Source organism: Brachionichthys hirsutus, unplaced genomic scaffold (genome assembly GCF_040956055.1).
Source record: "Brachionichthys hirsutus isolate HB-005 unplaced genomic scaffold, CSIRO-AGI_Bhir_v1 contig_800, whole genome shotgun sequence".
Classification (NCBI taxonomy): Eukaryota; Metazoa; Chordata; class Actinopteri; order Lophiiformes; family Brachionichthyidae; genus Brachionichthys; species Brachionichthys hirsutus.
The window spans coordinates 25,282-39,838 of NW_027180394.1; the positions used below are offsets into that span (position 1 = coordinate 25,282).

General features: G+C 40.2%; 1 protein-coding gene across 1 annotated transcript in view; it reads right to left on the reverse strand.

The window, feature by feature from the left end:
- The window catches only part of LOC137914557 (VPS10 domain-containing receptor SorCS1-like), a 36,996-nt gene that overhangs the window by 4,054 nt on the left and 18,385 nt on the right, over positions 1-14,557 (reverse strand). The window contains exons 6-23 of the mRNA XM_068758097.1: positions 13,575-13,639; positions 12,938-13,056; positions 12,442-12,531; positions 11,591-11,770; positions 9,806-9,952; positions 8,815-8,917; positions 8,389-8,465; positions 7,577-7,668; positions 7,320-7,427; positions 7,005-7,122; positions 6,716-6,849; positions 6,076-6,189; positions 5,646-5,817; positions 5,285-5,471; positions 4,539-4,672; positions 4,316-4,439; positions 3,357-3,469; positions 2,507-2,635 (exon numbers count right to left, since the gene is read on the reverse strand). Coding sequence (XP_068614198.1) covers positions 2,507-2,635; positions 3,357-3,469; positions 4,316-4,439; positions 4,539-4,672; positions 5,285-5,471; positions 5,646-5,817; positions 6,076-6,189; positions 6,716-6,849; positions 7,005-7,122; positions 7,320-7,427; positions 7,577-7,668; positions 8,389-8,465; positions 8,815-8,917; positions 9,806-9,952; positions 11,591-11,770; positions 12,442-12,531; positions 12,938-13,056; positions 13,575-13,639 — 2,206 coding nt within the window. The remainder of the gene's footprint in view (positions 1-2,506; positions 2,636-3,356; positions 3,470-4,315; positions 4,440-4,538; positions 4,673-5,284; positions 5,472-5,645; positions 5,818-6,075; positions 6,190-6,715; positions 6,850-7,004; positions 7,123-7,319; positions 7,428-7,576; positions 7,669-8,388; positions 8,466-8,814; positions 8,918-9,805; positions 9,953-11,590; positions 11,771-12,441; positions 12,532-12,937; positions 13,057-13,574; positions 13,640-14,557) is intronic.

Below are 14,557 nucleotides of genomic sequence, written 5' to 3' on the forward strand. Positions count from 1 at the left end.
CTCTTTCTAAAATCTTTCCACTGGTTAAAATTAGACCAGCTCCACACAGTATGAATAATTACTTTTTGTTCTAGTGGCATATCAGGGTCAGCAAATCTATTACACATTTTAATAAGCTGCTACATAGATACACTCGCAACGCATGTGTGTATGTGTGTGTGTGTGTGTGGGGGGGGGGGGGGGGGGGGGGGGGGGGCACACATTCAGTTGATGCATCCACACTGCAAGTCATTCACTGCAGATGAGAACAGTGAACTGAAGATTTATTACTCTATTGTCTGTGGGTCTGCCAGGTAATCAGACAGGCTTTAGATAAATACATCTCTTTAATTCCAAATCCAGGCCGCCTGCCCCAGTTTCTTCATGGTGCCAATTATGTGATGCATCAATGTAATTAAATACCTATTAGCATAGTTCAAGACTGACTGTGAGCCAGTAAAATTCTGTTTACTTGTGATACATCAAGGTCCTCCCTGTTATACTGAATAAATGAGTTTGTTTTGCTGTTGCTTATATTATAGTCTTTACATTTAATTGCTTTCCATAGCGTGATAATAGATAATTGATCAGTTCTGAAGATGCAGGATTTTTTTTTTTTTCGCTTTAACAGATAATAACCATTAAGCATGGTGCCTTGAGACGATCAAGGTGAAGCTGTTAATAGTTTAACTGAGGCAGTGCAGAATCTGATGGACACTCAGTCTGTGCTTTTCAATGAGTAGACATTGCCCTCTAGTGCTCAGGCCCAGCATTACTGCTTTAGCAAACATTGAAATGCAAAGTGCATGTGCGCTGAAGAAAAATTAGCACTAAATGGCAATAAAGGCTCAAAATCCAATTTTCTTTTAAGCTTGAGCATCTGTAACGCAATGAGTGGAACTATTGACGAACCATTATAAAACCATAAACGAAGCAAAAGCTAAAAGCAGGATTTTTTTTTATCTAATGACTCCACAGGGAATGTGTTTTTCTATAAATATGGGAATGAAATGTGTCTTAAGGAACTATATGAGATGTAACCTGTCTGCATGCTAATGACAATAGTACAGGAACATCTTCCTCTGCTTCTCTGTGTGCTTCCTTTTAATGATCCAGAGATGTTGTATCTCTTAACCCAATTACTACCAAAAAAAATTATACTTTCCCATTACTGCTGACCTTTAGGAACGGCATTGCCTCCCTCCTCCTCCACCTCCTCCTCCCACGTACCTCACAGCCAGCAGTGTCTATTTATCTCACTGGGGTATGAAAACACATTTGCTGAGGCTCTAAACTGACCGAGGTAATCCATCACCAGGTTAACCTTATTGCAGAGTGACAATGGACTGCAGACTTTCCGAATGAAGCTACACTTAAACCACCGTTACCATGCAATGATAATGCAAGTTTGACAAAAACAAATGCGGACACGATGCTTATTGTGATGCATTGCCTCGCTGAAGACATTTTTTTTTTTAAGTCAATTTTTTATGCGAAATGAATGGCAACCAGTGGCTGCACAGAAGGCAGAGAAATGAATTCAAATGTGAAAGGCTTCATAAAAAGAAACAGAAAAGAATACAGGATAATTTAATATTTTTTGACTTTCAGTCTTTAAAAAAAATAGATAAATCATCATATAAATAAATGAATAAATAAATGTCATCCAGGGAACATAAATAAAAATAAAAACAATTTTAGCCATCTTCCCATCTCTGATATATAATATCTGCCGAAGTGTAAATATCTGTCCATATATTTTGATACCTGCACACAGAGCAGTGCAGTTAGGGTTTAACCTTTTCTTTGCAAGCACGCATAATCTTGAAGAATGTCGGTTTGGCATGATATCTTCAGGCCACAGATTACATCGGTAAACAAGCTAAAAAAAATAGAATGACTCAAATGCCTTGGTCGAATAAAAACTGGAGGAATTTTATGATGATTGCGGAGAGATATGGCAACAATCTGATGATAACGATTAAAGCTGAAATTAAGAAAAAAAGGGGATAGAATGGCTGTTTATATGCATTTGCTATCCTGAATAAACTCATGGAACTGGGTTGGCTTGGCTTAAGCAGCACAAACAATACACAAATAGATGCTGGCAAATTCCTCAACAACTAGAACGCAAATGTTTGTGAAATAAAGTGAGCATTAAGACTGCAATGTGAGCAAATATATAAATACTCAGGTAAATAAGGTGGTGTGTATGTAGCGAATAGCATAGTTTGTGTATAAATTCTGTGTTGCTCCTGACAACCCACGCATTAGGCTTGAAAATACAAACAAAAGCAAAGCTGAGAAACAAGATACAATCTTCTGGTGAGCAAAATGTCCCAACATGACAACTTTATAACGTAAAAAAAAAACATGATCCAACAATAGCACTGAATCTGGTTCAACAATGTCGTGTGAGATTTTAAATGAAAGGAAATATTCTCCGGGGATGCCACCTCCAGACACATTCTCATGTTGTACTCAGTGCATGCCGGATGCCATTAAAATATTTTTGACAAGATGATACCTGATCCAGGTGCCCCCACTTTCCGTCGGTGGGTCTTGACCTCTTATCAGGCACAATGAAAACCTCGGCTGTTGTTGGTAAACCGGGAAGCACTGTGACCAGGAGCTGATCCTCGCTGATCCCTGTGACCTTTAATAACAGCAACAAAACCTCATTAAAAACATATTTATTTATTTTTTACCAACACTGTTCGGGGTGTTAGTCTGCGTTTCAGTCCTGAAATGAGATCAGGGCTCCGCTGTATTGATGAGTAAATACTTCACGGGTGGTAACTCATTTGCCTAAGTACCAGTCACTGTCAACACAGAGATCAGCCGGAACATGCAAGTTCACTTTGACGGTTGTTAGTAAAGGCCAAGGCTTTTAGTGCATTTATGCCAGAACCAGAGGTCTCCTGTCAGTTTCTGCAAACCATACCCGTATCTGACAAGTCAGAAGGTCAAAGTCTCGGATGCTATATATATATATATATATATGCCCAGTGTCCAGAATCTTCTACCCAGTCTGCTGTTTTATTTTCTTTGTAATTAACCAATCTTGGGCTCTTTGCTTGAGCTTCTGGTGTTATCGACCTATCAACAGATGGGCAGCGGCAACACACTACCTCATTGTCTAGTTGCCATGTCAGATAGTCTTCATTGAGGCCAATGTATATGAAATGCAGTAACAGCATGCGGAAGCTAATAAATAATTGCACAAGAAGTGTGAAAAATCAAAGACACCGAGTCCATCGCCTGATATAAAAGCATACGCATACATTACAGATGCAGCCGCTGATGACATCACTGGCTGACCAGGCAGGGAGCCAATGAGTTTTCTCTGTCGACCAGCATATAGCTGCAGAACTGACCTGAACCATGGAACTCTTCACCGCTCTGCCGATGTCGTCTCTCCACTCAGACAGTCCAGGGTTCAGCTCGTCCAAATTAGAAGAAAAGCCCAAAACATGGGACCGGAAAAAATCTGAAATCCACACAGACACATAATCCTTCTTCTGCCTCATATCAAATTCTTACATCTTTGTCTAAGCCTGTCAAAAAAAAATGTTTTTTACTTTTGGTATTATGGTCTGACGATGGTGATATCCACAGACCTTGTGCACTGAGGTATGCTAGAGAGTAGCGTCTTATACGGCCGGATGATTTTCACTGTGTGAGCCTTTTCAGGATTACACTTTTGTTGCCTTCTGTCCAAACATTTTTGCCCACATTAGGTCATGTTTGCAAAGAGAACTGCTTCTTCAAAATTTCACCTCACACAAATTTGTGAGATGTTGTTGGCATAAAAGAAATCTGCATAAAAAAAATAATTTACCAATATCATTTAAACTTTATTTTTTCTGAAATAGAGACAAAAAATATATGTCTCTTAAAATAAAATAATAGTAAGAATTAATAAAGAAACTTATAAGAATACTGGAATGATGACTGAATCTTGCAAAGTTTCAGTCAAAATAATAAATGAAAGAATTTACCTTCTTTGCTTTTGACTTTGGAAAGAGTAAACTGGAGAAAAAAAAACCCCAATTTCAAACGACTAAGTCGTCATTCTTGACCTTTCAATCACATCTAATGAGTCTGGTCGACAGTGCAGTTTTGAATAACAAGGCCAAATAAAATATTATGTTTTTGGAATCAAACCCACACTATCGCTATGACAACGAAACCAGTTCAAGCCAGTGATGAAGGCGATGAGAGCTCTTGGAAAAACAAGCCAAATTTAGTGACACACAGAAAAAAATAGACATTATATGTGCAATGATTAAAAAAAGTATATGTTTATAAATAAGTTTATATGTGTATGAGTCACCATAAACTGCCATAGTCATCTGGTCCTGAAGGACAGTGTTGCCGACCGAAGCCTGAACCGTAACCTTGTGCCTTCCTTCCGTTGAGAAGGTAAAGGAAATCACTCCCTCCAGGGTCACAACAGGCTAAAAAAAGAGAGAGAGAGAGAGAGAGAGATGCTGTGAATCTATCATCCTCCTTCAGTTTATGGCCTGCAGCGTGAAGAAGGAGCAAGTAAGGCTTGCCTCTGTTTTGTTATCAAACCACCAGTAATAGGTGACCGTCCCCACGTCGTCGGGGTGTAACACCGTGGTGAGGTTTACCGCTTTGTCTTTGATGACCACAGAAGGAGTCAAAAGATGGATCCGTTCCAGTTGACCTTTAGAGGGAAGACATAAAAGCTAGAATAACATTTAAATGCAGAATTCAGACACTCCATTTTCCAACGGAAAACAGACCTTTGACCAGACGCAATGAGCACACGGAAAGACATTGGACAAGTTGATTGCCCTGTCAAGAATCTGTGGATGCTATGATGCTAAAATGTCACTGTTTGGATTCATTAAGATGGGCTGGATTCACACTGACCGCTGCTGCCCTTTTGACAATGAGGAGATAACCAACAGCTGTCTGTTCCCCTTTCACAGGTGAGTAACACGCCAAAGTTTGGATGAGCCAGTTTGAAACTACAGCAGAATTTAGAAGCGAGTGTGATCAAAGGCCACCCTTGAAGTTTTGATCAATTTCAAGTCTGCTGGATCTCATCATCTCTCATCCGCTGTGACACAGCATAAAGAGCTTCGTGTTAGATCAATTCTACATGAAGTAAAATCAAGTTGGAAGCGAGCAATGTCACGAGTCAACCATTAGAGCCACCCTTGAAGTAAAGATGTGTTCCAATAATGCAAAGCAAGCATTCATTTTCCTTGTGCAAAAGCAGTCAGAAATTGCTTCTTGTTTAGCTGCAACTTTTTAAATGATTGCGACTCACAGGAGATATGGAGGTACAGTATCACTCTGTCAGAGCCCAGAGCGTTGGCTGCCGTAGCAGAAACTTGGTAGATGCCAACTTTACTGTAGATGTGCTTGATCCCGTCATCGATGGAGCTCATGTTGACATATGATATGGCGGTCCCATCGCCAAAGTCCACCGTTATGCTTGTCGCTGAGCTGAGACCCTTAAAAAATAATAAATAGCTGTCACTTCCATGAAGCTTTAGATGTTTAAGAGAGCACCTTAACTAAAATCCACAAAAGTCTGGGCTAATCGCATCACTGTACATTTATCTGTGCTACGTCGCTAACAGATAGACAAAGCATTGTAGCTTGATTTGGTAAAATAAAGTCAGCACCTCTTCCAGAATCACCAAGAAAGTGACATTCTTCTCCAGTGTTGCGACCAGTGTTCCCTCACTGGTGAATAGCTGGAGGCCCTTGGGGGCCTGACTGGGACATTTTTTCCGCCTGGGGCTGTACTTCAACAGGATTCCCTCAGTGCAGTTGTTGGACAAAGCCCTGCGATACCTGGAAGTTGTTAAGGACACCCAAAAAAAACATGCACATTTGAGAACAGCACAAACATAGCTATATATATTTATAAAACCACACAGAATAGAGAAGCATTGCCAAAGAGCTAAGGAAAACAACTGAGCAAATGTATTGTAATTTACATCCCTGCAAGATATCAGATGAACTTCATGAAAAGAGAGCTCAGTTTGTTACCCAAGGTCTTTGTGCACCCACTAGTCTTTGCTCCTGTCAGTACAAATAAAGGATGTATACCCAGTCGTGTTGAAGAAGGTGTCCCCAGTGATGCAGTCTCTGGATGTCACCGACGGAACAAACCAGAACGCCGGAGTGCAGCTCCCATCAATCTGCCTCTCAAACCCATAGTCGCTGTTTCAGTTTGGACACGCAAAGACAAAAGATAAACCTGGGTGTTACCACAATTAGTTAAGGTGCATTGGTGGCTGCTGTAAATAGAGGCTTGAGGAACATTTCGTGGGGCAAAGCGGGGTTTTTTTTTCCCCCTGAAATTTCTATGAGTATTTTGGAGCTTCTCTATAATTGTTGTGAATTTGACAAAAAAAAATGAGCTACGGAAATGAACTTGAAGTAAGTGAAATATGTCATAATAATAATCCATTGTTCAGACTGAGATCTAATGTTTGTTCAACGTTTGTTTTATTCTTTCAGTTTTTCCTATTATGATATGCAGCATAATTAAATTAGAAAGACGTGCATGAAAATGTATCTGTGCAGATCTATAATGTAATAAGCTGCAAATTCTAATACATAACCCTTCCAACACTGCTCTTGTTGTGCTTTAGGTATGGATCACAGACTCTGCAGATTGACAAAGTGCTGTGGATTGGATTGGATTTAATGAAGTGAAAATAGTAGCTACAGAGCAGGAACTCACCACTCAAAATCGCCGTCTGTGCACAGGCAGGAGTCTGACATCTGAGAAACATACTGATCTCTGGCCTTGACACATCGAACGTTTGCCTTCGGTTTTTGGAAGATTCTCTTCATTCCCATGATGCACACTTCGCCCTTTGATAAATAATGCATAATAAACATTTCAGAGGTTCTTCTTTTATTCTTGTATACAATCCTGCTTTTGTTTGCTGACTGAGAAGAAGTACTGTTTATGTTTCGCCTGCAACCGCATTGAGTTATCAACAGACGGGGCAGCGGCAATACACTACCTCATTGTCTAGTTGCCATGTCAGGTAGTCTTCAGGTGTGCATCGTCGTTGGAAAATGAATCGGAAGTCAATTTTGACAAGTTGCCACTCGGATCGATGACTAAAATGTCCAAATATTCTGCACAAGTCAGAATAAAACTGGTCAGAAACACATGGTGCAACGGGGATTTTCTTCTGTGGGGCGCTTATGAAACCATTGCAAACCCTCATTAAATAAACTCACAAATATCCAGACACACTTCATCAGGGTAATCTATAATAATTACCCAGAGCATCTAGTATCAAACTAGAGACATGTAAGCTGTTATATCATACGTCATTATGAGGGTGTCCTCTCCAGGCTCCCCCAACACACCATCGACGTAGAGTGGAGACGAGGTGAAGCTATATTTGTCCCAGTTTCTGCCCTCATCAAAACTCAGCCTGAGGGAAAGAACAATGGTTGGATCAGAGACAGACCAGCCACAAATAGAGCTGAATTCAAAGCCTCAGCAGAAAAGCAGTCTCCCTCCTTGGTGTGAAGATAGATTATAGTCTCCAAATAGACGTGGCACATCCCTGGAGGGACTTACAAAATATGTCTAATTGGCAGAGGTGTGTGTCGGATGGCCACAAGAGATCCTCCTTGATTCAGGAAAAACACGCTGTACTCTTCCTGAAAAACCTGCAGACAGAATCTTCAGGTTATTGAGAGAACTAAAGAAAACTACGGTGACAACATCAGGAATATGTAACCATGCATGTAAAGAAACCTCAACGGTTAAAAAAAAAAAGAGTGAGAGAGAGAGAGAGTCTCAATTGCAGCAGCAATTGTCAGTGTTGATTTCTGCAGTCGGATGTCAAATTTCTTTGGGTTTGTTTGTTTGTTTGTTTCGCAGCCAAGAGATGAAAATGTCTCACACAAGGCTGGTTGTCAAAAACTCTTTAGTTCTTTGCGACTCTAAATAACTGATAAGTTGGTATTAAAATATGCATCATATTCCTACTTTTGTTCTACTTGTTTTTATTCAGCTATTTCCTGTTTTTACGGATGCTTAAGTCCATGTTATATATAGAGCAACGTTCGGGGGGGGCGGATGCTCTGGTAGAAGGAAAGTATGTAGAGAAACGTGATCCAAACCTATCCGACGTACACTTGCACCATCATTGGTTTCTCGTGCCACCCTGCCACTTGAACCTCTCACACATGCTCAGACTTAATTTTCTGCCATTATCTGCAGCTGCTTAATCAGTCAGGCTGCCCTTCACCTCCACATCAGTGACCAGAGCTTGTAGATTCACCAATTGTGTAACCTCAACAGTTTCGGTAGAGTGATCAGACACCACCACCACGCCAAAGGAACCACAAAAATAACAACATTTTCATCGAGGTGTCATACTGTACCTCTCTCCAAGTGTTCCCGGCGTCAGATGTGATGAAAATACTGACATTGGAATTGGTCAACTCAGGTCCAACCACACCTGAACACAAACGGTAGAGGCGTAGAGGTGAACTATTTTACTTCAAGCGTGTCTCACTTGATCGGTTACACGGGCGGTAGCATAGCTGCTTGTTTTGACATTTCGAGTATTTCTTCAGGCAAAAACAAAAATGTCTTTTTTTGTTATTCTTTCCATTGGAGCAACATGGAACAGATGTGCACGATACAATTATTTCATTTCATTTTGCAAACTGCTGCCATCTGAGAAAGACAGCGCTGCAAACAGATGTAACGAAACAGATTTGATTGGGAGCATTGGAGGATAAGATCAAGAGGAAACAACAGTATGGCTGTGCGAATCAAAAGTGCATATCAAATAATCTCCTCACCTGATGCTATGATAATTCCTGGAGCTGAGTCTTTGCTGACAATATTTCCTGAGGTGTAAGGATTTTCTGATACGTGAAGGTGTAGATGCAATGAACAGTAAGGCTGTGAAAAAAAGAGGAAATGAGTTTGCCAAAGTCAAAAGTAATTTTTGACCTTGTTCAGAGAAATAAAAGGTTTCAAAATCACAACCTTTCAAAATATCACATACATGTAATTACCGGTACGTACCACCATCATAAAGTGTAATGCATGCTAGATCTCCGGGAATTGTTATTTACATTCGTGCATACACAACAGAAAAGATCAAAATGTGTGCAAGCAGCTATTATGATGGCTGTTACTACAATTGCTATGATTACTGTGAGGTATTGAAAAACTGATTTAAGAAATACGGTAGATGCATCTGATATGATCTTCCGCACAGTAGAGTAATAGCTAGTTGAATGATGGGATAAATTCATGCATCCATCCATCTATTTTCTTTTAGACACCGTACCAGCTTGCTATGGGCGAGAGGCATGGTACACCCTGGACTAGCCGCCAGTTCATCACAGGGCCACACAAGGACAGACAATCCCTCACACACATTCACACCTATGGACAATTTAGCATAACCAATTGAACTAATTTGCATGTTTTTTGGTGGTGGGAGGGAAAGAATCCACGCAGACACGGGGAGAACATGCAAACTCCTCACAGAAAGGCCGCAAGTCGGATTCGGGCCTGTGACCTTTTCGCTGTGAGGCGACAGCGCTAACCACTACGCCACCGTGCCGCCCGGGATATATTCATTTGACCTTTTATGAACTCATAAATCAAAAGCATCATTAGATTTTATTTACAGCTAAGAGCATTCACTGCGCAGGATTATCAATGTGATTCACAATTTGATGGCATTTTTTGGCCATTGCCTGATCCCGTGTAGAGTTTGTTGGCGTGTGGAGTGGAAATCCAAATAACCATATCTCTTTCTTTCAGTGGCCCACTTACTTGTTCACAATAGAACTTGTTTCCCTGGAGATCTGTTGTTGGAGCCTGAAGAAGACGCCAGTCTCTCCCCTTGTTGTATGTGATGTAAGTTTTCACTTGGTTCTCGACAACTTTATTTGACAGGAACACCCCTTTAATCCCAGCAACCTGTGAACATGAGCAGTGGAGGAAAAATAACCAGAAGAGAAAAAAGAACAGCCGTAAATTATTCAGACTTAAGTACAGCTGAAGCCCTAGTTTGGAGAGGGAGAGATTTCTAAAAGTGATAGCTTCTCTGACAGGGAGCACTATTTTGGACCATCTGTAGAACTGCAGAATCAAAACAACATATGTTGCAGCCTTGAGATATTCCTTCTCTTTGTGTTTATGTGCATGGAGATGCAGATCCTCGTGTGTCTGTGCCGTTTCCCTTGTATTTAGATAGAACAGCATATTTTGTCAAAAGAATGACCATTTCCTATCATGTACTGGTCGAGTCTTTGTAATTCTGAGCGTAAAATGTGTGTGCAGGTCAGTGAGCAGCGAACGTGACCGGTAGTGCTCTTAGGTGTGTGTGTGTGTAACACTGTGATGCATTTACTGCTGGGTGCAGAAGAGGATAATCGAGAGTGATGCCTGCATGTGCAGTCACTGCAACCTCACAGCATATCTGTCATCACAGATAACACAGACATGATGTTCAGGACCGACATTACAGCTCCAATTGCCCTCAAACGACTGTAGAGATGGTATGTTTTTCTAAAGACTGAAGCTACTCAAATGTTTTTCGATGTAATTCCACAGAATACGTAGAGGTGGATAAAAGATACACTCGATGCTGCGTGAGGAAATACAATGCACCTGCATCTGTTCCATTGTGGTGTAAAACATGCAAGACATGGAAGAAAATCAAGATGAACAAGTTTGAGGCTGTCTTTTCATGCTTCACACACCAGAGTCTGTTTAATTGTTCATGAATGCTGCGCAACAAGGATTTTCCATTTGTGCGGTGCTCTCACTGGTAAATTGAGTCTTCTTTGTGTTTATATTACCTCGATGTTTCTCATTGTGAACGAGAAGAATTTATGGTTTGACGTGGAGAATGGTAAGTACGCCTGAGCTTCCGTGGCTCTATGAATAATCGTCAAAGTTGAGCAAGCATTCATTTCAATATTGATCAATTCTGATTAGATTTGTATGCTCAATCATCCGCACAATGTCACAAATCACAGGTGGAATCATCAATTTCTCAGAATACAATGTGAGTTCCTCACATTTCATGTCTTGACCATGTAAGAATCAGCCGATAAATTGATTTGTATTAGATGGTCAAATCTATCAAGCCATTTGTTATTGATGAGACAAATGATGGTCCTGCTAATGACATCACTCCAATTAAAATGTCTCTTTAGAATAGTGGATAAAATTGCAAGATCATCAACCTGCAGTTACAAACACTAAAAAGAAACTTCAAATTTGAGAACCTGGAGATTGCAGATGTTTAATACATGATATGTTTGCTGACTGATCGTTTTTGTTTTGTGTCTATTGATTATGCGCCATCTAATTTCAGCACCAACTAAAGGTATAGACTGTATTCAGATCAGCTTTGGCACATGCAAATATCAAGCTAAATTTGCACAAAATGTTTAAAACATTGCACAACAAAACATAATTTTGAAACTGCACCAATTATTGCATTAGTTATTACCGTAATGAACAAAAAATATCTTGAACAGAGAATCGCGCGTGCATGCCTGAATACCATGGCAACATGTGAAAAGATAACCCAGCAGCTCTGCCCACCTCGTAGAGGTCTATCATGATGTTGCCCTCCGGCCCCCCACTGCTCACAACGCTCTCCAGCATCATGGTGAAGAACAGCCCCCTGGACTCGGACATGTAAAGGTTATAGGAGTCGTTCTGATGCCAGTCCTGAATCGCTGCCACCACTTGGTTATCATCTGTGCTGATTATCTGCAAGTCCTGAGTACATTCAAAATTCATGAGCACATGAAGAATTGATTTAAATGAGTTCTTTCAACATTCGCAATAAGTGTGAATCTCCACGGTAGTGACCTCATAGTGAGCACGGACCGCGAACAGCAAGCTATCGATTCAGCACTTCTGGACATGATTCAGCAGCAAATAGACCTCGGGGGGTTTCGTGGCATGCACTAAAAATGAAGGAAGGCTCCATTTAATTTTACTGAATCCTTTATCCAGAGCGAAGCAAGGTAAGGGGATGCGTGTCCTTTCCAAGGTAGCTGACACCATACATGAATGGATGAATGCCTGGACAGTTTGATGAAAACATCCAGTAAGCACTAATTCTCTCCTGTATTTTGGACTAAGATACTCTGTTATACTTTCAGTAAATGAATTGAGAATGGAAGTGCCTTCGCAGTCCAGAAGACTGCATGACTCCAGATTTAAGTAAATCTCACTTGAAGGTGTGATGATTAAAAAGTGATTACAAATCATGAGAGAGTATATTTAAATATATAATCCTTCATAAATAAATCAATTTGCAGCCGATTTATTACGATGTCATGTAATGCTTTTAATGGAGTAAAACCATTCGAAGTTGTGTTTCACAGTAAAATTCATGTTGCACAGCTACTCACCAAACCGCGCATCCTTTCCACTCGTCTTACCTTTGGCAGTGTGTACTTGGGAAGCTTCATTGGGTAGAAAGCATTTCTTTTATAGGACACATAATGGACTGATTTGCCACCTATTGGTACCTGGAAAAGGATACAGGGCAGTTTTCTGATCACCACATTTCCGATGAATAGCACTTTGAGATTTATTTGAAATGTAAAGTACATTATAAATAAGATTTTTTTTTTTATTATTGTTATTATTATTATATATTCACTGTGTGCACTGATTGTTAGCAGCATGCTAAACAATTGAAAATGTAAAAAATCATCAGAAGGTTAGGTTGAATTCTAGTTTGCATTATGACAGAGTTGTGCTGTTGTATAATACACAACGCAGCGATTTGAATTTCATACCACACTTTCTCAGGATAATGGCCCCTTTTAGTTAATGAAAAACATGACTTTACATTAAAATGTGATGGAGTGCAGCAGTTTTACAGCTTTTAATTGTCTTTTAATGAAGTCAGACCTTGTAATAAAAACCCACCTGGATGAAGACGTATTCATCCTGAACCACCAGGGAATTAGGGATGATAGATCCTGGGAAAGGCTTGCCCTTGTTTCCATCAGAGCAGTTTTGAAGTTTGCACGTTATGTACTGCGACCCTGTGGTAAACAAGAATTGCGTGGTAAAATTACTGAGGTGAATAAACAGTCTTCTGTAGGCTACAATCAAGGTTTAGCGTTGCTTATGCTGATGTCATTAACTGAACCGTAGAGGCAGAATTTTGGAGGCCTGTCTTCACTCTCTCAGATAAAGTAGAGAGCTGTCCCAGAACATCAGCCAAATGAAGCTGGCTCCCCGGGGACAGGGCATTAACACACAAGGCATTATGGAAGTGCAGCCCTCTCAGCACCGTGGCCAAGATAAGAGCCAAGTCACAGCCTGGCCCCTGAAAAATTAATTAGTTTAATCGTATGAAGTCTCCATCCAGCCAATTCAGATGGGGACGAAAATGTAAGTGCGGAGAGTAAAAAAAAAAAAAAAAAAAACTTTAATCTCTCCACAGTTTTTTATTCTTATTAATTAAGTTTTAGAAATCACCTCAAATGTACAGAAAATCTAGTATTTGGATTAGCCTACGTTTCTGTGTTGTTGAGTAACATAGTGTTATATTACTCACGTCCATCAGAGATGCTGATCTCCAGGTGAATCATTCCTTGTTCTTTGTCCAAACCCAGTCTGGACCTGTAGCACCAGGACAAGCGTTAATAGTCAGACTGCTTTAATACCCACATCGCAAAGCGAGCGGCGTTTGGCTGCCTGAGATTTGCAACCTCACTAGAGGTTAGGATGGAAAATATGACTAGGTTCTGGAGCAAAAGATGGTGCCCCTGCGAGTCAAAAAGAGTTGCTCAATTACTGCATAAGCCACAAAAATGTGACATATTCATTAGTCCATCGAATCAGAGCAGGAATGTTTTTCGTCGCTGCCTGCCTGCCAGTTCTAGCGTGACTAAATGACTGTAATGATGATATTATAAAATAGCTTTTCACAGCTTGAAAAGAGTTCTAATAATTTAAAAAACCTACAAGTTTCAAATGCATTTGATTGAAAGAGTTAGAGTTGGCCTTATAGGCAGTTCAAGGTGTCCTATCAACAATTTTACTGAAGTCTCTTTCCTCTTGTTTTCCAGAGGTTTCTCAACAGAGGCACACAGTATAAATTCAATCTATCTGCCTCACTAAAATGTTTTCAATCGTCTCCATGGTAGCCAGAGACCCACTGCATCGTTCCTGGCGCTGAGTGGAATTCTTAAGAGAATGCAATATGCAGATAGATTTTTTTTTTCTTATTTGAAATGTTCTGCTTAAATATTCTCATCAAAAACTGCTGATCAACCTATGATAACAAAACTAACATCACTTATATTATCCACACAGATCAAATAGCAGCCTAGCCTAAGAATATGAAGTATGACCACAATGTCAAAATATTATAAGTGACTCGCTACCTAGTCGGTCACTGGTGTCTAAAAATAAAAGTAAATTCCTGTCTGATGGGGGACCTGGGCCTAATTCAGGGTCCCTAATGTGAGCAACTGGGCTCATTTTTGAAGCAATGTTACTTTATAATAATGTTACATATTATTTGGTTGGTGCAAT